Source organism: Protomyctophum bolini (assembly GCF_963924005.1).
Source record: "Protomyctophum bolini genome assembly, chromosome: 13".
Classification (NCBI taxonomy): Eukaryota; Metazoa; Chordata; class Actinopteri; order Myctophiformes; family Myctophidae; genus Protomyctophum; species Protomyctophum bolini.
This window is the reverse complement of record NC_137874.1, coordinates 7,482,935-7,508,689: the sequence shown is the minus strand read 5'-3', so window position 1 is coordinate 7,508,689 and position 25,755 is coordinate 7,482,935. Positions and strand designations below refer to the sequence as shown.

General features: G+C 43.8%; 1 protein-coding gene across 1 annotated transcript in view; it reads left to right on the top strand.

Moving 5' to 3' along the window:
- Positions 1-6,797: 6,797 nt before the first annotated feature.
- Positions 6,798-25,755, top strand: part of LOC308327500 (short transient receptor potential channel 4-like) — a gene marked incomplete at its 3' end in the record, with an annotated part of 63,791 nt that continues 44,833 nt past the window's right edge. Inside the window, exons 1-3 of the mRNA XM_080781022.1 lie at positions 6,798-6,852; positions 9,931-10,173; positions 11,979-12,197. Coding sequence (XP_080637148.1) covers positions 10,015-10,173; positions 11,979-12,197 — 378 coding nt within the window. The 5' untranslated portion in view covers positions 6,798-6,852; positions 9,931-10,014. The remainder of the gene's footprint in view (positions 6,853-9,930; positions 10,174-11,978; positions 12,198-25,755) is intronic.

Here is a 25,755-nt window from a genome sequence, read left to right as displayed (position 1 = left end):
ACACACACACACACACACTTAAGATGAATGTTAACAGCTTGGAACATGACCTTTCAGAAATTGCTTCTTTGCATTTGTATGATGTATTAGACCCTTATTTACATAGGTGAGTCCCATTGAGATTACAATATCTCTTCTTCGAGGAGGGCCAAGTCAGCAGCAATTACAGTATTGCAAACAACACGAACAACGGACATAACCCAAGTGCTAAGCTCAATTGTGCTATAGTCTGTAAGATCAAAACCACTTGCACCCCATGCATCTGTTTTCAGCCACAGTTTGCCACCCAGCTGCCGGCAGACAAATCTGAAATGAAAACTAAATAAAAATCGAAATATAATCCAAGCTACACGATGACTAAAACTAAGACTATAGTGTTGACAATTTCGCCCAACGAATAAAAACTAAAATGTTAGGGAGGGACTATAGTGGAGAAGAGATCCAGTATAACAAGAGAGAAAGTCATTTTATTTTTGTGGTTGCATGCTGAAAATAGATCTACAAGCTCAGAGCACGCTGTGATGACCTGGCAGGGATCCCCTCTATACGATGAGCTGGCATAGCCTGGCATGAGGGCCAGACTCATATACAGCGTGGATTCACTGACGCTACGGGGAGGAATTAAGCGTCAGTGAATCCACGCTATGAGTCTGGCTAGAGCCTGTTCAGCCACAGACTCATCGACCGTGGGGACCCCCTATCTGTGTTCAGCCACAGACTCATCGTCATCGAACAGGGACCAGTCCTTTATGCCAGTATAGCCATCAAGCTCCATAACTAATCCTCTATTACAGTATATGTTCTGTTCTTGGATTAATAACTCCTACTTGACTCTGGCACTTTTGGATTACTGTCGATCTCTGATTTATCCCGTGCATTAATTTGACAACAGGTGAAAATAGCAATACATTGATATAGCGCCTTTAAAGAACTAAATGACACAGTACAAACAAAATGAACAAATTGCCAAAAGCCTGAGTAAACGGGTGTGTCGTCATCACACCAGCTCAGAGTCCAATTAGTTTGACTCGGCAGGCCATCCGTGGCCACTTAAATGTGACCCGCATTTTGTTGTCTTGCTTTGATTTATGAACAGTGAAATACATCGCACTATTCTAATAATGATGACGACGGCTCGCATTTAGTGGACATATACATCTTGAGTGTTAAATTACATTTTAATGTGGAATGCCATGACACCATCCATTAATTAAAATATGTGAATCACTGGTTCATTTCTTTTAAAAGTGGCCTGAAAAAGCATCTATCAGGAGACCACAAGGAGAGGCAAAAGCAAATCCCCATAGAAAGGAGGTGTCATTCACTGCCTTTTCTCCTTCTAAGCCTAACAACAAGTTCACATGAATTTTGAGTTTGTGTTATCCTTGTCAGCCTTACCGTTGGTGACTGTAGCAAATGCTGTTTACATTTATGATGACTAAAATTCAATCAATCAATAATTCAACTCGGAGAGTGAACAAATTTAAAAAAATTCCAAGTTCCAGTGCATTTAACATAACAGATTATGGTTTTATTGGGTGCCCTGCAGTTTTCAAATAAAGATTTGAGGCCCTGCATCATGACCCAGACCCCGTTGTCAACGCGCTCTACAAATATTTGGACAGTGTGTCGGAATTTGAGCAATAATGAAGATGTATCAGCAAACTTGCAAAACACCACCACCACTATGGTTGTGACAGGGAAGAGATTCGCATCGTCACAAGGCAGCCTGCAGATTAAGGAATCAAACCCTCCCCAGCATACAGTATGTGGATATAATAGATCAGGGTCAAAGTGGAGCATCTGTCCTCTGGAGGCTGTGTTTACTGCGCCGCGGGCATCGTCTGGCTTCCTGTTATTGCAAACCTTTGGAGAGGAACCCTGAACTGTTTTGCTTTCCCTACTGAGGAGGAGGTGGTGTGTGTGAGTGTTTAAAAATGCCTCATGCGATCAAGGCCACAACTCCACAAGAGGCCCTTCTATGGGAGAAGAATTCTCTAGCAGCTCTATTTTTAGTATCAATCATTATTATTTTTTATTTGTCTCCTCTGTCAGTTATACTGTGTCCCCAGTCGACATGTCAGTTTAGAATCACAATCAGATAGAAAAGTGCAGCTGTCTACCCTACGATATATATATATATATATATATATATAAGCATTTATGCTTGAACTCAAGCTGTTAGGAGATACATTTGGTTGCGTGTGAGGGAAACACATTAAAAGGATCCCTGCATGGCTAATACTCCTTATATGCCTTAAAACATTATAATTGCATCCTATAACAAACATTTACAATTTCTGGACAACGGTGTGTCCCACCGACTCAAGGCCGGGCACTGCACTACCTGTACGTGCCCGTCGGTTACTGGCCTACTTGAGAACGATGCAACTTGGGAAACTAATAATACCCGTTGTCAACTTGTCATAGCACCCGTTTTAACTGTCTGTCTGTGTCCCACATGGAGATGGAGATCTCTGTATCTGCCTGTGTCTGAACTCTGAAGAGGGCAAATTGACTGACTGTGAGAAGGGGACTGGTTAAGTACTATATAAGTAGGCTAATCAATTGTCAGGTGGGGTTGCCATGGCAATCAATTGGCTGAGGCAGAGGCTGGAAATTGCACAGGTGAGGGGATTTAGGCTGATTAGGCCCACCGGCAGAGCCTGAGCAGAGCCTTTTGTGGTGGTTCTAGAGAACTGTGGGTCCGACCAACTCGATACCGGGCAGTGCACTCCCTGCGGGGGTAACACGTGTGTCGAATATGAAGTCGGTGGGGCAAACGGTTCTCGAGTTACGTGCATTATAACCGTACACACATGCACGCACGCAGAGACGTGGCGCATTTATAGTAGGATATAGCCTCCAACACCTGTGCGTGGCCAATGAACAAGCTGCCACTCACTCAGGCTTGATTGATTGCCAGTGAGTCTCAAGCCCCCAGTGAGGCTCTCCAACGTTGAAGCACTGGGCCCTAGTGGTAAGAGGTGTGACTGCAGGCGGACCCGTGGAGTCATGACGAGGAAACCCCGTGCCCGCTGGGGTTTAACATTGAGCGCTCGTTTGCACTTCCGCATTTTGGACACCAAATTTTGGTGTTCATGAGCTTTTTGACAGCAGCCATCTTGCCAGCAAGGTGCAACTTACTTCCCATTGACAGCCCATTCATCCAAACAGAAAAGTCCTATCTAATTGTAACCAAGTGTACCAAAGGATTTACTTTTGTATGACTACGCCACCTTGATATAGTTCAAGGAATTAAACGGACCAGTAAACTGGGTTCCCCACCAATGCAAGTTTGTTATAAGGACTTGAGACTTTGTTCCACAAAACGGAAATGTATTAATCATTTAAGAGTATGAATACAAAACATTTAATATCATATATATATAAGGCGAACAATCTCTTAAAAGCAGGTATACTATAAAGCCAATAAACAGGTGCAACACTATTGATAAAAGGGGAGACGAGGTCACATTTGGAGCCAGTGGGGCCAATAGGCAAAATAGTTAAACAGCTAAGAAGGGTGAGCTAACCAGCTGGAAAAAACACTAACCGATAAAAGACTAAGAAACTAATAATACTAACCACACGCACAGGCACAGCACAGCAAAGCACAGCACACAGCATGCATGAAAACAACAGGAGCGACACCGTGAAAAGAGGTGCACAGCCAAACCTTAGTCGTGGCTAACGTGAGATCCCAGTGGTAGCAACCCATACGGCCAGTCAGCTAAATCGTCAATTGGTTCTCTTCGGCATCCATATGCAACACTCGCCACCATGTGGGGGGGGGGGGAACAAAACGAAATGGCTCAAAATACTAAAAGCAATAAAAACGTATGAACTCAAACTAAAAATAAACTAAAACAAAGCAGCAGTGGCAATCTACAGGATGAAATAAAAACAAACACTTTAATTAAGTTACACCAACAAACACAGAGTAGGCTTAAACAACAATGTCTGTTTGCGTACCTTCAGTTGTCTGTACTTGACACTCCCTCTCGCCACAGCAATGTTTGGTACATGATCAACCTGAATTATAACAGCAGAGTTATTTACAATTATCAGATAGTATAAACCTCATTAAACCAATAGGCATGAAACACCTTACTCACCCTGGCAACAGCATTAAACCAGCATAGGTGTATGCAGAGGCGCAACACTGACCGAACGCTAGGGGGGGATATAGAGCGGCGCCGCTCCCCCCCGTCCCCCCCACCACCCTAGGGGAGGGGGGGATGGGGGGGATGGGGGGGTCTAACCACCAAAACGTGGGGTTATGGTTAGGGTCGGATTACAGAGAGGTTGTTCCAGTGACTCAATGCACATACAAAACTGCTTTGGCACAGTTATTATTATTATGAATTACCTGGCTGTGATTCCTCCTCCTCCCATGCATGTGTCTCAAAACGTAAAAGTTTAACCACATTATCAGCAACGCCTAAAACAGGTAAAAACTCACTGACCTCATGTAAGTTAGCCTATTCTATATAAAATGTACAACACCTGGGCAGTTTTCAGGAGAGGAGAGGGTTCGCATGTTTTAAATATGTAGTTGCACCTTACCTGGTGTTGACAGTTGTGCTTTCATTAGTGGCTAATATAATAATATAAATCCCAAAGTGGGGTTTAAACGGGTTGAGAATCACTGCTATAAATCTTCTGTTATGGGGGTCCTTCTCTTCTCTTCAAATGGGGGGAGGGGGGTCCGCGGGCTAATACGTGTCCATTTGGGGGTCCTTGACACGAAAAGGTTTGGGAACCACTGTACTAGAGTAGAGGATAAAGTATATTCATTCATCTCCTATCGATCTAGTCAATACACGTTACCAAAAGTTGTGCGTGACACCAAAAGTTGTGCGTGACACCAAAAGTGCTGACCTATTGAATACTGTTCCTGTATTATTAGAATCATTACGCAATCACCACAGAGTGCAAAGCACATTGGGTCACTGATGGCGGTGTAACAACTTCCCGAAGGTAGATGGGCCAAACCATTTTGGGATTTAGACAGGGGTGGATCAAATATACCCTTCAAAATATATCGCGTTTATGAACGCAGGATTTCACAAGTATTACTCCTAAGATAACTTTGGAGCCAGGGGGGATAAAGGGGGGGACCCCCAAGCCAGAGGGGGACCCCCAAACTCATTTGGGGGGGACCAATGTGACGCTGGCAGGGGATTCGTCCCCTCCGTCCCCTAGCTTATTGCGCCCCTGGGTGTATGACTCAGGTCTCAGGACCCACAGCCATGTAACCACCAAACAGACTATTGTTTGGTAGACTACAAGGCCTTTAAATAGTAACACTGATTGAAAACCAGGAAGTGGCAGGGCAGCCAGTCTACGGTGGCCCCAAAGGCTCAATTCCAGCCGGCTACATAATGGTATTAAACAAAACCTCAATCTCAATAACATTGGAGCTGTACAGAAAGAATTATCCTCTTTCAATCTGTAAAGTTTTTGTTTCATAAAAATTCACTGGAGACTTGTTTATGAGCTACTTCCTGTCAAGAAATTCTATGCAGGTTATTCCTAAATGTCAGAGTTTGGGAGTGCTCTTGGATCACTCAACAGCCCTGCGTAGGCTACCACCTTTTTGCACATAATGCAGGAGGTCGCTTAAACTCCAATATCACCATCCAATCACCTGCAAGGAATTACTTTACAGGAAGTAGCTCATAACATGTCAACGGTATAGTAGCCTACGGTGGACTTTTATGAAACAAAAACTTTACAGATTGAAAGAGGATAAGTCAAGCTTTCCGTAGCTATGCAGCTGCAATGTTGGTGAGTTTGACGTTGTTTAATTAATACCATTATAGATATGATATGACTTTTCTGTTTGGATGAATAGGCTGTCACTATAGGCTACTCTTGGGAGTTGCCCCTAGTTTAATATGAATACCTCGCTGGCCAGATGGCCGCCGTCTGAATCGAGACGCTTTCACGTTTAATACAATTAATATGCATTAATTGCTGGCCTTTTCCCCTTATATGTACATCAACGCTTTGCTCCGCGGGGCCTGTGTGACCTGAACATTATACATCGATCTTATAAATGCCGCCCCCCATTTGGAGAGTGGAGACACAATACACGCGCTGGCGCGCACGACAAGAGATACGAATCTTCTCTCCTCTCCATCCTCATCATCATCATCATCATCACATCCTCTCATCACCAGCCGCATGGTGCAGCATGCATGGAGCAGGGTGGCTGACAGACTAGCAGGCTTCTGACTGGTACAGTAGCTGCCTGGAGGCGACGCTATACGCTCCACTCCACAGCCTGACGCGCTTCTCTCCCAACAGGTGGATGTTATCAGTTATCAGTTCAGACTAGAGTGCATGCGGCTTCAAACCCAGCTAAACTGCGGCCACAAATAAATAAAAATGTCTCCCGGGGCCGGGACAGGGGAGGGAAACGGACTTGGATAGAGTGCTTTTTTGGACTTACATGATTTTTGTCCCATTTCTTCTTGGTGGCGTGGATGAGGTGAACGTGCGGCGGTCCCGCTGGCAGAAATAGTGCGCTTTTTTCCGATCGAATGGACATCGTCGCGAGTGACTCGAGTGACCATGTTTTACACTGTTGGATTTTGTGGTTTTACTTTACGCGCGACGGAGTGAGAGAACCGCGGACATAAAAATTGGGGGGGGAAAAGACCATCACAACAAGACTCTAGTCCAGTTCAACAAGGAACCATAATCCCATCCTGCTGCATTTTCTAATTGGATATAAGTACGCACGTGTGGCTAGTTTCTTCTAAATTGGCTTTTCTTTTCCCGTTTTCCTCAAGACAAAATGTGAAGGTAATCTAGAGCGAAATCCTCATGCACAACGCAAAGGTTAGTTTCTTTCATTTTAACTTTGAAATCAACATGCCACATGCCATGACATAGGCTACTGTAGCCTATAGTGTATAGTATACACTGTACACCAAATTAAGTTGGATTTAATCCTTGCCTTTTAACCGCGAGGTGAATGCGAATGATTCTTTTAAAAGACAAAAGTTAGTGTATAGTAGGCTATAGGGATAACCTAGCTTGATCTGGTCCACTTCTCCTTGCCTATATTGACCAGAGCTATAGCTATGGATAACCGTCGTCACATTTAAGACAATTTGCTCTAGTCTCTTCTATTAGGCCACATTTTGTTTTTCCATCAGATGTTCTGTCTACACTACAGTACTCTCTACAGCAGAGCAGGCTACATCAACCTGAATCTAATCGTGCACAATATCATCATGAGTAAAGTCAACTAAGTCAGTGCAGTATCCACTTCAAAGTGAATTACCCCACCCACTTTACAGGATTGGGGTTTCTTGTTAAAAAACATAAAATAAATAAATACAAATAATAATTTGCAATTTTAGCCTATAATATACCATACAATAGAGAGTCAATAGAGTGTCAATAGAGTGTCAAATTCAACAGTTTATTGTAATTATGGGTAAATATTTATAGGCCTACATATCAGGCAACCCAAGATGAGAAATGCTGCATTTCTCATGCAAATGCATATTTAAATCAGGAATTTAACTCAAGAGGACTGAATCTACCCCTGTGGGAACAACAAATGCAAATTGCAATCTAGTGGTATTTATTCCAATCTACAGGCTGAATAAATCTTTACCACTGCAATCTTTCCAATTAAATGCCAAACATGATGAATTCTATATAGTATGCACTTACAGTACAGTACAGTACAGTACAGTACAGTACAGTATGGGTGTACTACTGTATCTACACCGCCTTTATTTGGTCTGTCCATCCATATTAATGTTGTCATCCAACAACCATGACGGCCTGGCATACAGTGATAACAGCCCATTCCAGGAGACAGTTTGTTTGGTAAACAGGAACATGCAAAGGGAAATGCTCTGCTATGTGGTGTGTGTGTGTGTGTGTGTGGTGCAGTGACAGCATACAGTAGTAGCGTGCCAATTAATATTTGATACAGGACAACACATTAGTCCACTGGAACTGCCGAGCATGACATCTGCACAGACAGACGTTGGCAGCATTCACAGTAAAATACTCAGTGAGTGTTCATTATTTAACTCTCTCCAAATGGACCCTTACTTCATTGGGTTACATTTTGTGCAATCTCTGAATTACAATTGGATACATTTACCCCCAGGATTTTGTACTTTCATAATGCAATTACAAACTAGTGACAAAAAAAGAAGAAGAAGGAAAATGTGTTATTTTAGCCACAGAAGGCTTTTTGTGCCTAATCTGGCTTGCCCGTTAAAATAGTAGTAGTCACCAGAATTAAAACACGTGAGGATTAGACGGGTCACTCTTGTTCTCATAGCAATGCAATTTTGTGTGAAGTGTAAAATGTCATTAGATCTGGCAGGCAGTGGTGAGCTGTGGGCTTTGGGGGCAAACCACCATTGATTCGGCAGCTGTTTGTTTTCTGGGGTGATTCTGTTAAATTGGCATTGCTGATACTGTTGTTGTTCTCCTGAGATCCTCTTCAGTACTGCAGTGGGTCTGACTCTGTTGTGATCTTTGAAGCAGAGAGAGAGAGAGAGAGAGAGAGAGAGAGAGAGAGAGAGAGGGGGCAGTTATAGGGAGAGAGAGGGGAGGGGGGGGGCGGCAGAGCGAGGGATGCAAACCTATCACTCAGGAGGAGAACAGAGAACTGGGCTGGTTCCATATAATGAACACTAACTGTGTGTGTGTGTGTGTGTGTGTGTGTGTGTGTGTGTGTGTGTGTGTGTGTGTGACGTGTGTGTGTGCGTGCGCGAATACAGATTACGTGAACTGGGGGGGAGAGTAATGTAACAGAGGGCAGTTCACTTCACATTAATTTATTCCCATTTATATTTCATGTACATGTACAGACAGAATAAGATTAGCAAGGGCCGGGTTTTGGAGCAAGAATGTACTCAAGTACAGTACTGAAGTACTTTGTTACTGTCCACCATTGACTATATCATTTTCAGTAAAACACTGAAAATGTTATGCATGTTATGACCAGTTAGTGTGCATTAGCAAGTTAGTAGTGATGTCCCTGCTTTGATCCTTGGGATTGGGTAAGAATTTTGTATTTGTAAAACCTAAAAATGAAAGAAAATATATTGTTTTATATATTGGGAAAGGCTGACATTCATGGATGGATAAATTTTACATTTTATGTTGCCTGGTAAGTTTTGTAAACAAATTCTCTGGAACAAATTTCCCCCACTCTCTGTCAAGAAGGAGGATTTTATTGCCCCTGTCACTCATGCAGGTACAACTTGTAGCCGAGCGTTGATGTTAAAATGGTAACTGGTGCATTTATATAGCGGCTTTATCCAAGGCGCTTTACATAGATTGTGCATTACATTCACCCATTCACACACATTCATACACCGATGGCGGCGGAAACCATGCAAGGCACCAACCAGCACATCGGGAGCAATTGGGGGTTCAGAGTCTTGAACACTTCGACACTAACTCTGGGGGGAGCCCGGGTTCGAACTGGCAACCTTGCGGTTGCCATCCAGCCACTCTAACTCTGAACAGCAAAACAAGATACCGGTAATACGATTAGTATTGGACTAATTCCAACGGTCTCTCTCCCTCTCTCTGTGGTATAATTGTAACCAAATCTTTGCTTCTGGGGGTCCCTGGTACAAAAGTATTTTGAGATGGGGTTTATGCGGCCAAATACATATAGGCTACAATTTTGGGGGTCCTTGACGTGAAAAAGTTTTGAGCACAACATACGGCTTTCAGAAAAAATTTTTTGAATCGGCCTCAGGTCTTAACCCATTCTGGACAGGAAACCCCTGTTGAAAAATAGCAGATCTACAAGCTCGTAGCGCGGCACCGAGTGCCGCGCTACGATGGGTCTTAATGGGTCAATAATCCTCTTGTTTCTTGCTCCTCTTGTCTTCTATAACCCCGTCCCCCTGCACCACTCCACTATAGTCTGACGTCCCCTTGCCCGGCCCGGCTGCCACTGCAGCAGCGGTATAACAGTACTGGGTGCTGGTGGTGAGCGGAGCAGTGATTATGTCTCAGCTGTACTACCGGAGGACAGACAGCTCGTCCTACCGAGACCGCATCCCGCTGAGGATCGTACGGGCCGAGTCGGAGCTGTCGCCTCTGGAGAAGGCCTACCTCGGCGCCGTGGAGAAGGGAGACTATGGGAGCGTCAAGCAAGCCCTGGAGGTACTGTACAGTATTCATTCAAGTTTTATTTATTCTCGAAAATTACACAGAGTAATTAAACTCATTTTCAGTGTCGCCGAGTAATACAATATCGATATAGAAAGTTAGAAACAATACACCAGAAGATCAGGAAAAGGGAGAAAAAAAAAGGTATACATGTGAATTACATAGGTTTACAAATAAAAAGCTAAGACACATTTCAAAAGGATCTAAAAACGGTTACATGTTGTGGGGGTGTGTATGCTCACCAAGGTTTTAAAACAACTTAAGGTTACCAATGTGGTACATTTTAATGTTGTTTGTATGGATGTATGCATTTATGGATGGATGGATGGATGTTTGGATGGATGGATTGATAATATTAACAGAACAGGAAACTCAAGACACAAAAAAGCGGAACGAAATAATTTGCACCAGAAATAAGTTATTTTTAGTCATGCCACCAAATGAAAAATGGTTAAAAACATGTTGTTTGATAATTATATGAACTAATTACTATATGAAATAGCCTTATGTCTTTTTGGAATTTGGAAGAAATGTGGTCGGTTTTTATTAGCCTGGTGCCGCATTCCTTTTCGGGTTCAAAATCGTTACGTCATGTTGTAGTCATTGTTTTGTAGTCATCAGGCCGGAACCCTCTAAACCAGAACATCCTTTCCCTCGAACCGGAAGAATAATACCTTCCCAAGAAAAGCGTGACTCGCACTAGACCGCATGAAGGCTTTTATTGGGAAGGTTGACCGTTGACTCAACAAGTTGATTAGGCAGGTGAGTGATGTGGGGTGGATATATGGACTCTCTGACAGTAGTAGTATAGTGTCTGAGAAGGAGCTCCATGCCACCATGGCATGGAGTCTGTTGACAGACGGAGCACATTCCCACTGGGAGAATCATTATGCCAGAATGAACCACCGAGTGGCACAGGACGTCAGTCCTGCCTGCGGCCATTACAATGTGTAACATGTTTATTATTGTTTGCTGTCTGATCAGAGCAGCTGTAGACTGTAGTCGATCCCCAGTGATTAATAAAGTTTTTACATTACGATTACATACGAGTTTGGTCTCGTGGTCCCATGCGTGGCCTTTAGACAGAGATTACCGCCGCAGAAGCTTTATTATCACTGACTGCTATACGGGAACTGTACTGACTGACCGCAACCGCAAAGCAATGGCAGGGGGTTTATGTTGACAGACAAGCATATCAGTGGATGTGAACTATCCTCACCCCAGGACAGCTTGCGGGATCATTTAAACCACCATCCCAGCCTCAAACTGTTTCAACTGCTGTCACTTGGCAAGTGGCTTTGGAGCCACACAGCTACTGGCGTTATAGGGAGCTAAATAGTTACTGAACCAAAAAAGAAAACGACTACCAAATGAAATAATTGGCAAACGACAGATGTTCATAATTTTAGGGAGTAAGAACAAGAACCTCCATGCACCTGATTCTCTGATTATTCTTGTTCCCTTGTCGTAAAACATGTACTACTGCGGTTGCTGCAATGTCTGAGGAAAACCAGAACGAAAACCAACCGTACCTTTCTGTATACGTGTAACAAGAAACCTTTGACCTTCTTTCAATCCATTCAAACATCTACCCACTCATGTATCCATCCATCCATCCATCCAGCTTGAGGATATTTCCATTGATCCATCCATCCTCTCATTGCATTTACTTGAGACACAATAGGTTTCCATTGAAAGTATTGAATCTGTTCCAGAGTTGTTGTATAGAAGTATCACGTTTTCTCCAGTACGCGTGTCGACAATAACTAACAAACCAAAGGCCTTCTTAACTCGTCCAGGAGGCGGAGATCTACTTCAAGATCAACATCAACTGCATCGACCCCCTGGGCCGCACGGCGCTGCTCATCGCCATCGAGAACGAGAACCTGGAGATCATCGAGCTGCTGCTGGGCTTCGGCGTGTACGTGGGCGACGCCCTGCTCCACGCCATCCGCAAGGAGGTGGTGGGCGCCGTGGAGCTGCTGCTCAACCACAAGAAGCCCAGCGGGGGCATGCAGGTATATAGGGCTTAACCCATTCTGACCTGAGATCAGATTCTAGAAATGTCTATTACATCCTGACAGTTTTCATTATTAACCCATTCTGACCTGAGATCAGATTCTAAAAGTGTCTTCGATTTTTCAAAAATAGCAGACCTACAAGCTCATAGCGCGCCACTCGGTGGCGCGCTATGAGCTTGTAGATCTGCTATTTTTCAAAAGGTAAAGCATAACATAATACTAACACCAAAATGGGTTAACGGTGACCAGCGGGGGCATGCAGGTAGGGATTGATGTGGACCAGTGGGCACATGCAGGTAGGGCTTTTGGTGGTTTAAGCATCATGTTATACTTTAGCTATTGAAAAATAGCAGATCTACAAGCTCATAGCGCGGCACCGAGTGCCCCGATATGAGCTTGTAGATCTGCTATTTTTTTTTTAAAGATCTTGAAAATGTGGCGCAAATCTTTGAATATATATATTCTTTCGGAGCGAACATTTTTAACTCAAATCTTTGCTTCTGGGGGTACCCTGGAAGAACATATTTTCAGATGGGGGTCGGCGGTATATTTTTGGGGGTCCTTGACATGAACATTTTGAGAACGACTGACATAGAAACATAGTTTTTTAGAAGCTTGTAGATGTGTGTGTGTGGGTGCGTGTATATGGGGATGCTCGCACGAGCGTGAGTGCGTGCGTATGGGGATGCACGTGTGCGCATGCACATGCGCGTATGTGAGATCTATTGAGTAGATCTTTCTTCAGAATATAATTATGTGAATTTCTCTCTGTAACAAAAACAATCTCATATTGGTATTGCACCACGGCACCTGCTGTGTGAGAGATGCCAGCATGGGTGGCATTCAAGCGACAATGCAATGAGAGTATATGAATATGAATGAAGCATTCAAGCCTTTTGTGTCTATAGTGGATTTAGGAGAGACAACAAGGCTTTGTATTATTGTTATGAACACACAGGATTAATATGCACCACATGCTAAATTGCTTTGATGATCAGGACCTAGTCGGCTCTGTCCCTTTTTTAGTAGGGCGGCGGTGGCTCAGGGGTCAGGAGTAGCCTCGGAAACCAAGATGTTTTTATTTCCAGGGAGAGAAAAAAAAAGTCTGGGTCTGAGTCCACTTCAATTCGGCATAGAGTAGCGCAAACATTGCTCACTCTCTGCTGATTTCTGATTGTCTGCACCTTTGTAAAATTGACATACACACGCACACATGTACACACACACACACACACACGCTCCTCTCTCTCTCTATGGTCGCATTCTCACCTAATACTTCGGTAGACTCGAATGCGTATGGCTGGAGAAATGGGATTCTTGCATATTTAATTGGCTGCGGTTTGCCTTCACACTGTCATGATCCGCAGCGATTGGAAACGCAGCAGGGGGGACCTTTATCAATGTGTTCCATTCATAAACTAGCCTACACAGTGAAATGATAAATCTATGGTGATAAAATTATACTCATAACGTGCATATGTGTGGTGCCGTCTGGGACTGCCCCCCCCTCTCTCTCGCTCTCTCACTATAAGCACGCAGCCACGCACTGTTCTTTTGGGCATGGAGGCACAGCGCTGAGCGCACTGATATAACAGACAGCAGCGCAAAATGTTTACAAGTTTATCGAGATGAAAATTCCTACTCCCCACTAGTCCCCACACAGTGACAGCACTCCATGTTTACGGCACGCACAGACAGACAGAATATTAATACTATTACACTGCACTGCAGTGTTTGTGTTTTCTTAAGCAATTGATTAATGTACTCGTCGTCATTTCGATCAGGGCTTCAGTCTCCACTCTCCTCATTCGACCACGTCTATCCACGGTAACGGGACATCTTTGCGCTGCGTAAAATATGCCTTCTCCGTCTCCAACTGTGTTCAGCTCCTCACCCGCCACATTGTTTGCTTCATTTCCTTTATTTGCTGCGGATTGCATTCACACCTGCACCGAATCGTAGTCAAGCGCGATTGGAAGCGAAGCGAAACCCCCGTTTTTGCTCGGAGTAAAATGCAGTTCTTTGCTGCGCATTAGGATTCGAAAGAGCCTTCACACCTGCCAAACGAAGTGCACTTTCTGAAAATGCGCAGCAGGATTCGTTTTAATCGCAGCAACGCTCTCTGGTGAGAATGCAACCTATGTCGCTCTAAGTAATTAGTCTCATGTCGCGCAGCTGCGCATATATTCTCCCGGCGGATCCTGCCGGGAGCTGCCTATGCCATAAAAAGCATAGGTGAGTTCCAGGCTAGGGGTAGAGTGGCTGGATGGAAACCCCAAGGTTGGCCAGTTCGAATCCGGTCTCCCCCAGAGTTAGTGTCAAAGTGTCCTTGAGCAAGACACTGAACCCCTTATTGCTCCTGATGTGTTGGTTGGTGCCTTGTGTGGTTTCCGCCGCCATCTGTACGTATGCATGTGTGTGTGTGTGTGTGTGTGTGTGTGAAAGGGGGAATGTAATGCACAATCTATAAAAGCACCTTGGATAAAGGCGCTATATAAATGCACCATTTAACATTTAGTAGACAGCCCCTGTGTTGTCTCTCCAGTCCAGACTCCATGAGGTTCTGGTGGACATCTGCAGGAACTTGTAGGATTTCACAATCTCTATACCAGTGGTTCCCAAAGTGGGGTCCGGGGTCCCCTAGGGGTCCTCGAGCGAGGGACTTCCGGAGAGTTCCCAGCTAAATGATAGTTTGGAAACCAAATGGACCCTTTATGGGTATGTAACTCTGAGAGTGTACAAATGGAACCAAATGGACCCTGGTCCATTTGTACACTCAAGAGTTAAATTATAAATTGGGGTCACAGAGATAGAAATGCCATTAAATGGGGTTCCGTAGTCTAATATGCATGTCAAACTGGGGGGTCCTTGGGATTAAACGGGTTGAGAGTCACTGCTAGAGTTATAAAAATCTTCTCTTATGGGGGTCCCTGGCATATCTTTTCAAATGGGGGGGTCCATGGGCTAATTGGTGTCAATTTGGGGGTCCTTGACATGAAAAGGTTTGGGAACCACTGCTCTCTACTGGGTCCTCTTTGCTCCGTCATCCGGAATGTTTTAGTGTTAGTCTAGTTTTAGTCGACTAAATATCATAAGATTTGTCGACTAAATCGACAAAATTTATTTTGGCGGGCCTTGATGCCGTCGTAAGGACTGATTTGCATGCTGAAAATAGCTGATCTACAAGCTCACAACGCGTCGCAGCGAAACAGGCTGTTTTCAGCATGCAACAAATTGTAAAATGACTTGTATTGGATCTCTTGTCCACTAGTCCCTTCCTATAGCATTTTAGTCTAGTTTTTATTTGTTGACGAAAGTGTCAGTATATTTAGTCATCAGTCAGTTTTAGTCATCATAGCTTAGTTTTCATTTAGTTTCCATTTAGTTTTCGTCCGTGAAAAAAGGTAGTCGACGAACGAATCTTCGTCATAGTTTTAGTCGAGGAAAACAACACTTCTCCTGTACTCCTCGTCATTGTCCTCGGCGATACGACCCGCAATAAGAGGAGTCATCTGAGAACTTTCAGATCTGAAACTGAAGACAGAAGTGTGTGTACAGGAGAGGTGACGGCACAGTTCCCAGCTGGGGTATACACAGGTGCTTCCCATTAACACGTGGGACTGGCAGCCTTGTAGCCGCGGGCATATTGTGGCCTAAGGGTGAGATGGTTTGTAATACAGAGCTTGGTAGATTGGCTATTTTCACAATGTTTGCCTCTATCTTTCCTGCGTAATATTTAACAATTTGGCCAATTTGGTATTAGAAAGTACTTTAAAATATGCAGATATACCCTTATACACTTATGTTGTATGTTGGTTTGAGTGAAAAAAACCCACTATGTTGTACATGAAGCTAATCATCTGGAGACCCTGCTGAGGGTCCCGACCCCCAGTTTGGGAACCACTGACCTACTGTATGTTGTGTACGTAGTATGAAGAGTGAGCAGTGTAATCAATCAATCAATCAACCTACATTTGTTGTTAAAAAGTACTATCTAAATCTATGCTTGAGAAATATGAGAAGATATGCATTGCTTAGGCTTAAAATGTGCTTGAAAAGATTGAACAACTGTAGGATGAAGCCATTAAGATTGAGATCGTACCGTATGTGCGTTTGCTTGTTTGTTAGTGAATGAGATTGGAGGATGACGGCGTGGGGAGGAATAACAGCCAGACTGCCCGAACTCCCATTTCCATTTGGCAAATGAGACAGACAGGAAGCGAGAGGGAAGTGCTTCGTGAGAATGTCAGAGGGATGGGAGTGGGGGCTGCATGTGGACGGTGACTAACGAGTCAAAGTCGGTATTTGTTTTATGAGGTTTTGCAGCAATTCAGCTTGAACCCTTTTAAGTACCTAATGGTCATTGTGTAGGAGGAGGCCTGTGGCACATCAACTTTAGTCAAGCTTCTGAGATCAGATTTATTTTTAACCACTTGAACGCCATATCCTGGAGGGATCCTTAGCCAACAAAATAGCAGATCTACAAGCTCGCAAGTTACTGCGAGTTGTGAGCTTCTTTTAATTAGATTTGGTGTAGAGCGACAAAGCAGTTCGAGTACAGATGGAGCCTTAACTCACATCCACTTTACCAAGTCTAGAGGCTTTTGATTGATTGATTGATTGATTGAATTATTTGTTAACAGTTTGCAGAATTACAGTAGGCCTACATTTCAAGTACAACTCAATACAAAGACTTAACTGTGGATGACACCATAAAGCATTACACTTGTTTACAATAGGGCCCACTGTTTTCAATTCATCAAAACAATTAGAGACGTACCAATATACACTTCTAGATAGCCAAAAACAGGAAATCATCATAGGAGGTAAAAAGAGGGGGAAAAAACATACAGGTGTGGGGGGGGGGATTCAGATTTTACGGGGGCCAGTTTCGAATTGCAGCCGTCCGTAAGTGCCCTGTGAGAGCAGTTTTTTGCATGTCTTAATGACAGTTGGTATGGCGTTCCACATTTTGGTGGCATAGGAGCGAAATTAATTTAGTCCCTTGTTTGTGCCGAATCTGGGTTGCACGTGGTTTGTTGAACTCCCTCTGGTGTTGTGGGTGTGGACTTAATTGACATGAATGAAGTATTTAGACAGGTACATGGGTATCTTGGTGGTGTATCGAATCTTGTAGACCAGACCCATTGCAAGATGCTGTACTCTGTCGTCGACACATTCCAGCCTGTCAAAGTGGGCAGGGGTGAGGTGGGTTCGGGGAGTGAGGCCAAGTAGTAGCCTGTTTTGGGAAGTCTGGAGCCATGACTATATGCATGCACCTCTTGGTACCACAGCACCTCAAAGGCCCTTACCTTAGAGGTGCTGTGGTACCAATAGGTGCATGCATAGTCGAAGAAACCTTGTACGAGGGCTCCTGTTAGGGTCTTCAGGGTGTTTTTGTTGACCAGTGAGGAGATCCTGTAAGGAATCTTGTTCTTTGGTTGACTTTTTTGAGTACGTTGGTGGCCATCTTATCACCGGAAAGATTAGCCTCCAGGATGGAACCTATAGGTAGGCTTTTAGTGGTTCATTGATTTCTAGGTGGTCCAGTGGAGTTTTATCACTGCCATTAAAGGACCACATACTGTACTCATTTTCAGCCTATCTTCATAAACAGTACAGTAATTGGTCCCGACTAATTATAAGATGCACCATTTCTGTCTACTACTACTATCTACACACTGTGTCTGTGGAGCATTCCGAAACCTGCCTACCAGTGACATCATTGGTATGCAGGTTTCAGAGATTTGGTCATTTCATAAAAGATGAAAAAATATATACAAAAGCAAAGAAATAGCTTCTATTTATTTTGTTATGAATAATTATACCTATTTGATGGTATAATAACCTATAGTTTTCAGCTTCATCCAACTAAAAGCAGTTCAGGCAGTTGGGGGTTAAGTGTCTTGCTCAAGGACACATTTGTCAGAGCACGAAACCGGCAACTCAGGCTCTTACCGCTTAGCCTGGAACTAACCTATGCTTTTTATGGCATAGGCAGCCTGCCGGGAGAAACTATGCGCAGCTGCGCGACATGAGACTAATTACTTAGAGCGACAGAGCGAGAGAGGAGCGTGTGTGTACATGTGTGCGTGTGTATGTCAATTTTACAAAGGTGCAGACGATCAGAAATCAGCAGAGACAGTGAGCAATGTTTGCGCTACTCTATGCCGAATTGAAGTGGACTCAGACCCAGACTTTTTTTTCCTCCCTGGAAATAAAAAAACATCTGGGTTTCCGAGGCTACTTACCACTATGGCCACATGGAACGGACGCGGTGCCTTGTGAGCATGCAGATATCAGATATTTTCAGCATCCAACACGTCGTACGACAAAGTACAAGTCAGGCTTCACTGTGGGAGATGTGTTTTATTGGTGTACTGCAGTACACAGCGCTCCTCGACGTAAAAATATCAAGCTATTGGAAGCTATTTTTCGGTTTCATTAAAGTTCACCTCAGTGTTTGGGTTGGACTGCACAGTACGTTCTGTGTCTGTGTGGATCAGCGTGGGCGCACATTATCTAGTTCTGAGCTGTGCGGTGCACGCTCCAGAGAACGTGCACAGCAGAACGAGAGATTCCATTAATTTGGTGTTGGATTTGGGCTTATTATGCTTTAACAGGACCGGGTGAGATTGGTGTTTTGTCCGCTACGTATTAAGGCCTGTTTACGGTGTGTTTTAGCTGGGTTTTTGCTGGAAGGCTCTATGGAAAGAATCTGGCACTCTTGAACGAAGTTATGCTGTGAGAGAGCCACACTCACACATGCCCAGTATTGATTGTGACATGTATCTGTGTTGGGAGTTGGGACCCCCCTCGAAAACTAGGGGGGAACTTGAATCACAATAACGTTCATCAAGCAGAAATGCAGTACGTTCAGTTCACGCGCAGCCAAAATATGAACGAGTTCATGAACGATCGTTCATTGAACGCATTCAGGCACAACACTGGCGTCAGACACCCGGAAACTGGAGGCAAGCAAACTGACGCTCTCGGAAAACAAACCCAGGGCAGATGAAGCCAAGGAATGTATTTACAGAAGGATTTGCTGACGCCATGGACATGCCAGGCCCACCCATGACCCTTTCATGGACGCCTGTCATGGGCGGCACATTTCACACCGGAAATACGTGGCAGTGAATGGAGCTGTCATGAACAAACATTATTTATGAACGCAAAGTGACAGTAATAAATCTCGATGGAGATGCAAAAAATTATAAAAATGTAAAGTAGGGCTGGTGCTTCAAGGGTCAGTGGGACTGGAATACTTTAAAGAGTAGGCGGCGATCCGAGCACTCAAAAGGTTCAAAGAAATGAGGAGAGGGTGGATAAAAATAAATACTTTATTTAGAAAAGCCAAACAGAGTCTTCATCAGGGCAAGTATGGCATTATTTAAGAACGATTGAGACCCTGTCAGATAATGAGTTCAGGAATGTAATAGAAGACATGTCACAGGTTGTTGAGGGGCGCTAGCCCCTCCTATGCAGAGCTTTGTGTGTGTGTGTGTGTGTGTGTGTGTGTTTGTAGCACGGAATGTGATGATTTGACTGGCTGATGTACAGTAGGGGCAGCGGTGGCCTAAGGGTTAGAGGAGCGCCCTTGTTGCAGAAAGGTTCCGGTTCGATCTGGGTCATCACTCGCCCAACACCGCTGAAGTGCCCTTGAGCAAGGCACTGAACCCCCAACTGCTCCCCCTGGACCTGCTTAGTGGCCAACAGTATCAGACTGTGGTTGTACCGGTCAGCTCCCAGGTTTTAATGTGTGTCTGTCGGTGTGTTTCTATGTGCAGGGCGTTGCTGAAAATGAGCACTTGTGCTCAGCTACTACCCTGGGTAAATAAAGGATAAAAGAAAATAAAAAAAAGTATGATAACAGTGCCCCTCACTTTTTTTAAATCACTTGCGATTCGATGTTCACTGTAAATAATTGTATTGATGATCTAAGCAGTTAGAATCTCTGAGGTATCGCGAGATTTGGCTGCCAGACAGGAAACGGTGGACAGTCTCGTGATACTTAGTACCATATACGTTCAGAAACGTACTTTGTGCTGTTTGGATACCTCTATAAAATTACACAGTGTACACATGGAAAAGCAACACAGCAGACAATAATGTGCTATATGTCTTCTGTTATTTTCCAGAAGCGATTACTTTACAATAGTCATTCAGAAATAGAGTTGGTCACCGGGCTCTCATTGACTAGTCCAATGCATTTCCAACGAACTTCCGGGTGTAGTTTGGCTCCCATGGTGTGACGAATCTGCCATCTGCAATTGCATGATAGCGAAATTGAGTGACCATACCGTACTTTTTGAGTGGTGCAACCACTCCAAGGAACAGCAATGTCCGTGTTCCCGTGTTCACCTATGTGATGTTAATGAGCACCAGTGTAATGAGTACCAGTAGGGGCGCTGTTGTGCCAGAAACAGAGAGAGGGATAGTGCTGCACTGTTGCCTGCTAATGAGAGAGACAGAGAGAGAGAGAGAGAGAGAGAGAGAGGGGTGGGGGGGGGGTCGTGGGAGTTGCACCACTCAGTTCACACAGGTGTGATTTTTTTCATATACCTTGGGTAAAGCCAGGAAGGGAAAGAAGCACAGCTTATGTTAGATAGGAGAGTGTGTGGAGGGCAGCGATTCCCACATTGGTGTTGGCTAGGCCGACTGTCAAATCTGTATTCTGATGCAAGTTCAATCTTAAACGGGGGGTAAAGGAAAACGAAGAAGAAACAAAGACACCCAGATTTAATCAAACACATTTCTCCGGAGGCATTTGGACAATCTGCTCATTGTGCAAGCAAGGCGGAGAGGCAATTAGAATTTAATTAAGTGAAAGACCTTTCTATTGTACATTTATCTATTATCATTTTTGAAGTGTCTATTTTTCAAGCCTTAAAATCCAATCATGGTTAATTGATGTCTTATCAGATGATCACACTGTCCTATTATAGGACAGAGCCTACTGAGTAGGCTATAGGACTTAGTTGGTTAATGTATGCTTCGTAATTATAACCTACTTACCGGTATACTAAAAATAGCAGTTCTACATAGCAACGTGAGCTTGTAAAACTGATATATTTTGTCTACATAGAGGTATCGCTACTTTAACTAAGTAAAAAAATATAAGTAAAAAAGTTACCTAAGTTAAAAAAACATATTTGAGTACATCTTCCGATGTGGATCATTACAGCCTCAGGAATGAGAAATACTTCAGGTGAGGATGTTTCAAAGTCATAGTCATACGATTTGTCACACACATTACCGCAGTTAAATTTGTTCTCTGCGTGAGCTGCAGCCGTGCCGCACTCGAACACACACCGAATCATTTGATTAGTAGATTTGACACCCCCAATCCAACCCTTTGATGCTGAGTGTCAAGCAGGGAGGCATTGGGTCCCATGTTTACAGTCTTTGGTATGACCCGGCCGGGGATCGAACCCCCGACCTCCCAGTTTCAGGGCAGACACTCTAACCACAAGGCCACTGTCCGGTCATATCATCTCTGTCGGGTGGAAACCTCATACAGTATGTCCTAAACTGCCATGCTGTTCTCCAAGAATACATTTTCAAAATTATATATATAATTATTCTATATCTCTCTTTCAATTCAATTTCAAAAGGCTTTATTGGCATGATAAATATGTTCTACATTGCCAAAGCATATACATACAACAAAACAAAAGTCAACATTGTGCACACAGAGACAACTCACTGCGCACACAGACAACATCCAAACAATAATGAACAATAAGCAATACAGTAACAGTGAAAATAAATGAACAAACAGAAACATAACAGCAACTTAATGACCCTGTTCAGACAGATATACCTGTCTCTTCTGTCCACTGGCTGTCCCTCAGTTGATGACAACTCCACACGTATTTTGCTGCCAAAACTGTGCATTTGGACTGTTCTCCCAGAACATATTGGAGTGATGAGTTATTAATGGTGGATTGAAATTCTTTATATTTTTCTTTAAATTTAGGGAAGAATGATTCTCTGATGTCTTTATATTTGTTGCATTGTAACAGAAAGTGTAGTTCCGTCTCCACCTCCCCTTGAGAGCAGAGTGAACACAGTCTGTCTTCCCTAGGCAGCCAGTTCTGTCTGTGTCTGCCTGTTTCTATTGCCAGGCGGTGGTCGCTGAGTCTGTTCATAGTCAACATCTTCCTCAGTTTTGGATCAGTAACAGTGGTCTGGTAATTTGCCAGACCACTTGTATTCTCGGTTGAGTGCCAAATAGCATTCTAATTTACTTTTTGTTGTATTTTTCCAATATGTGATATAATGTTCTTGTTGCATTTTGATAATTTGGTTGTTTAGTCAGGGGAGGGGTGGTGGGGGTAAGATTTTGAAGGTGCTTATGAAATTTGAATACTCTTTTCTGGATGTTAATATAGTTTTTAATATTACAAAATTCTGTAAAAACTCTCTCTCTCTCCCTCTCTCTCTCAGACAGACAGACAGACAGACAGACAGTATATCATATTTTCAATTGGAACTACTAAAGCTGGCAGCATATGCTCTGAATGAATTACATTTTGGCTGTGCTCAGAGTTCTGAATGCTAAGAGCCCACTCAGTGTATTAAAGTGATGGAACAGAACCGGATCAGGGCCCATCTGACCACTTAAGCCATCCATTGGTAGTAAGATGGGTGGGCCGCTTGACATTTCAGAGCACGTTTATTTTTCAGTCAATTGATTGTGAATGAATGAATGAATGAATGAATGAATGAATGAATGGATGAATGCTATATTGTCATTCAAATAGGAAGTCGTTGAGAACCACCAAACCTCCGACGTGCTTTTTACAATTATTCCACCGTTTCTGGTCACACAGACACACGGTGGACAAAGTGTGTGCTGTCATTCTCCATGAACTGTAATGGGGCCTCTCTGGTTGTGCGTGCACTGCCTCGCCCCACAGAGAGGAATTACACGGGTCTGTTCGTCCTAACCTCTTCAGACAGCTGTTCCATGGGGACGTAGTCGCTGACAGATGGTTGTAACAAAACGGAGATAAATCACGAGGTGTCTGACCAATCGGGCACACGCATGCAGCGCTCGCTCTGCGGCGATGACTCACTCGGCTAGTTAGAGAGTCTCATGAGGTCGAAGAAGTGCCGAAACAAACTTCCGAATCATCTTTCACAGGGTCACCTGTGTAAAGAAGTGGGTGACATTCGTTTTTGTGCGAGCTCCATCGCTTTTGTTGTTTTCAGGTGGGGAATACGGGGGGAAGGAACGAGGTTAGAAACAAATATACATACCCGATTCCGTAGCGGGTCTCATGGTCGCAGCCAACGTATTTCCTGTAGGCGGAGACGACACATCTGCGGTTTCCCCGCACCAAGCTTCTACTACAGTGAATGGAAAAGTGACTGATGTTAGTCTGCTTCAAACGTTACTCTTTTACCTGCTTTTTACTAACACTAACATTACAAAGATGCCCAGAACATCGGGATGAACCTGTGTAGTTTATGGCTGCTCCGACAGTAGTAGCAACATAAAAAGAAAACGGAATGTCAAAATATCTACCGCGGTGGCTGAGACCAGAGCCATTGAGTAATGGTTGAGACAAAGCAGTGAAAGGTCCTGAAAGATAAATAAACGTCGGTCTTACCCAATACCCAATCTTTCTGTTTTAGGAACACAAGGCTGCTGTACTTTATACCTCATACTAAGCATTAAAGTATGAGGTATAAAGTACAGCAGCCTTGTGTTCCTGTTTTTTTTATTTTTTTATGTTGCCACTAAACTGTTGGAGCAGCCATAGACTCTCAGCCATAGACTCTCTATAGAGAAAACCAGGGGACAATGAGAGAAAAGCCATCTGATTTACTGTATTAGAGCTTCATTTAGTGTAATTGGCAGACTGCATGAGCTTGTAAAGGCAGCTGATTGGTTTGAGATTGTGTCTTTGTAGTTTCAAAGTAAACACATCCCTGTCTGCATCAGAGCTGTGACTAACAAACAGAACGTGCTAGTCTCTCATCTGAGACCCTCTTCATGGACTGCTCTCAGTGCAGGATTATCTGTACTGCTTTGCAACACACTGACAGTTTGTATTACTATAGAACGCACACACACTCACTCACTCTCACACTCTCACACTCTCACACACACACACACACACACACACACACACACACACACACACACACACACACACACACACACACACACACACACACACACACACACACACACACACACACACACACACACACACTCTGTCTGTCTGTCTCTCTCTCTCTCTCTCTCTCTCTATCTCTATCTACTTAATCTTGAAGGGGCTGAAGCTACCCTTCACTGAACACAAACAAACACATTGGATGTTCCTATAAGTGAAGAAGGGCTGAATGTTGTCTAACTTGTCTTCATTGTGCGATCGTTCTGTTGTAGAGGTGTTGGTCTAGCCACGCTTCATTGCGCAGCAGCAACGAAGAGAAAAGCAAATGGGAAAATGAGAGAGAGAGAGAGAGAGAGAGATGAAGGGGGCACGGATGGTGACCCCCGCGAGAGAGTGTGACAGAGAGGCAGTAAGACGGTAATGGACAGAGAGAAAGAGAGAGACAGATAGACGATAAACAAAAAGAGATTGAATGGTTTTGTTTGTTTTGAATGGAGCCATGGGACGCAGGGTCCAGAAGTGTCCAATCCAAATCCCCGCAGGCTGTGACATATATCAAGCTGCACCATTTCCTCTCCACCTTTAATGGTCCTGTATTATTGGCCACCGTCCTCTGGCTCCTCCGCACTGGAGGACGCGGGGAGAGGGATCAATGTGGCACTGCAGGATTATCCCCTCATTGGTTATTGATCGAGTGATTGATTTAACCCATTTAGACCCCGAGGACGGATTCTACAAAATGCCTTCCTGACAGTTTCACGACAGTTTTCAGAAATACCGTACGCTTCTATGTCAGTGGTGCTCAACCTTGTCTTATATGTGTCAAGGACCCCTAGAATGATCTGTATTTGGCCTGTATCTGACCCTCCAGAAACAAAGATTTGAGTTAAAAAAACATTCGCTCTGGCCTGGGCCGTGGCTCAGCGGTCCAGGCACCTTGGCTGGTAATCCAGTCTGGCTGTGTGGCCGCAGGTTCGACTCCCGATCCCGACAGCCTTTATACTGCATGTCTTCCCCCCCATCTCTCTCCCCATTTCCTGTCAGCCTACCGTCTGTCCCTCCATAAAATATATAAAATAAAGGCAAAAAAAAAAAAAAAACATTCACTCTGAAAAGAATATATAGTCAAAGATTTGTGCCACGCGTTTTCTCGATTGTTTGGTTGGTTGACCACTGGTGTCCCTATTTTGGGGATGCTATGATAGGGGAGGATTTTCAAAGGTCTTCCAAAAAGATCCTAACAAGTATTACAAATAAATAAAAAACATAAAATGTTTTTCCCCCATTCAGTTTTCAAAATAGCTAAAATGGCCGACCCACAGGCTCTCAGCGCATCGCGGCGTGTTATTTTGTACCTTTTTTATATTGCTCCTGGTATTGATGATTTGAATACACAGGAAACACCACAATGGAAACAAGGTTTC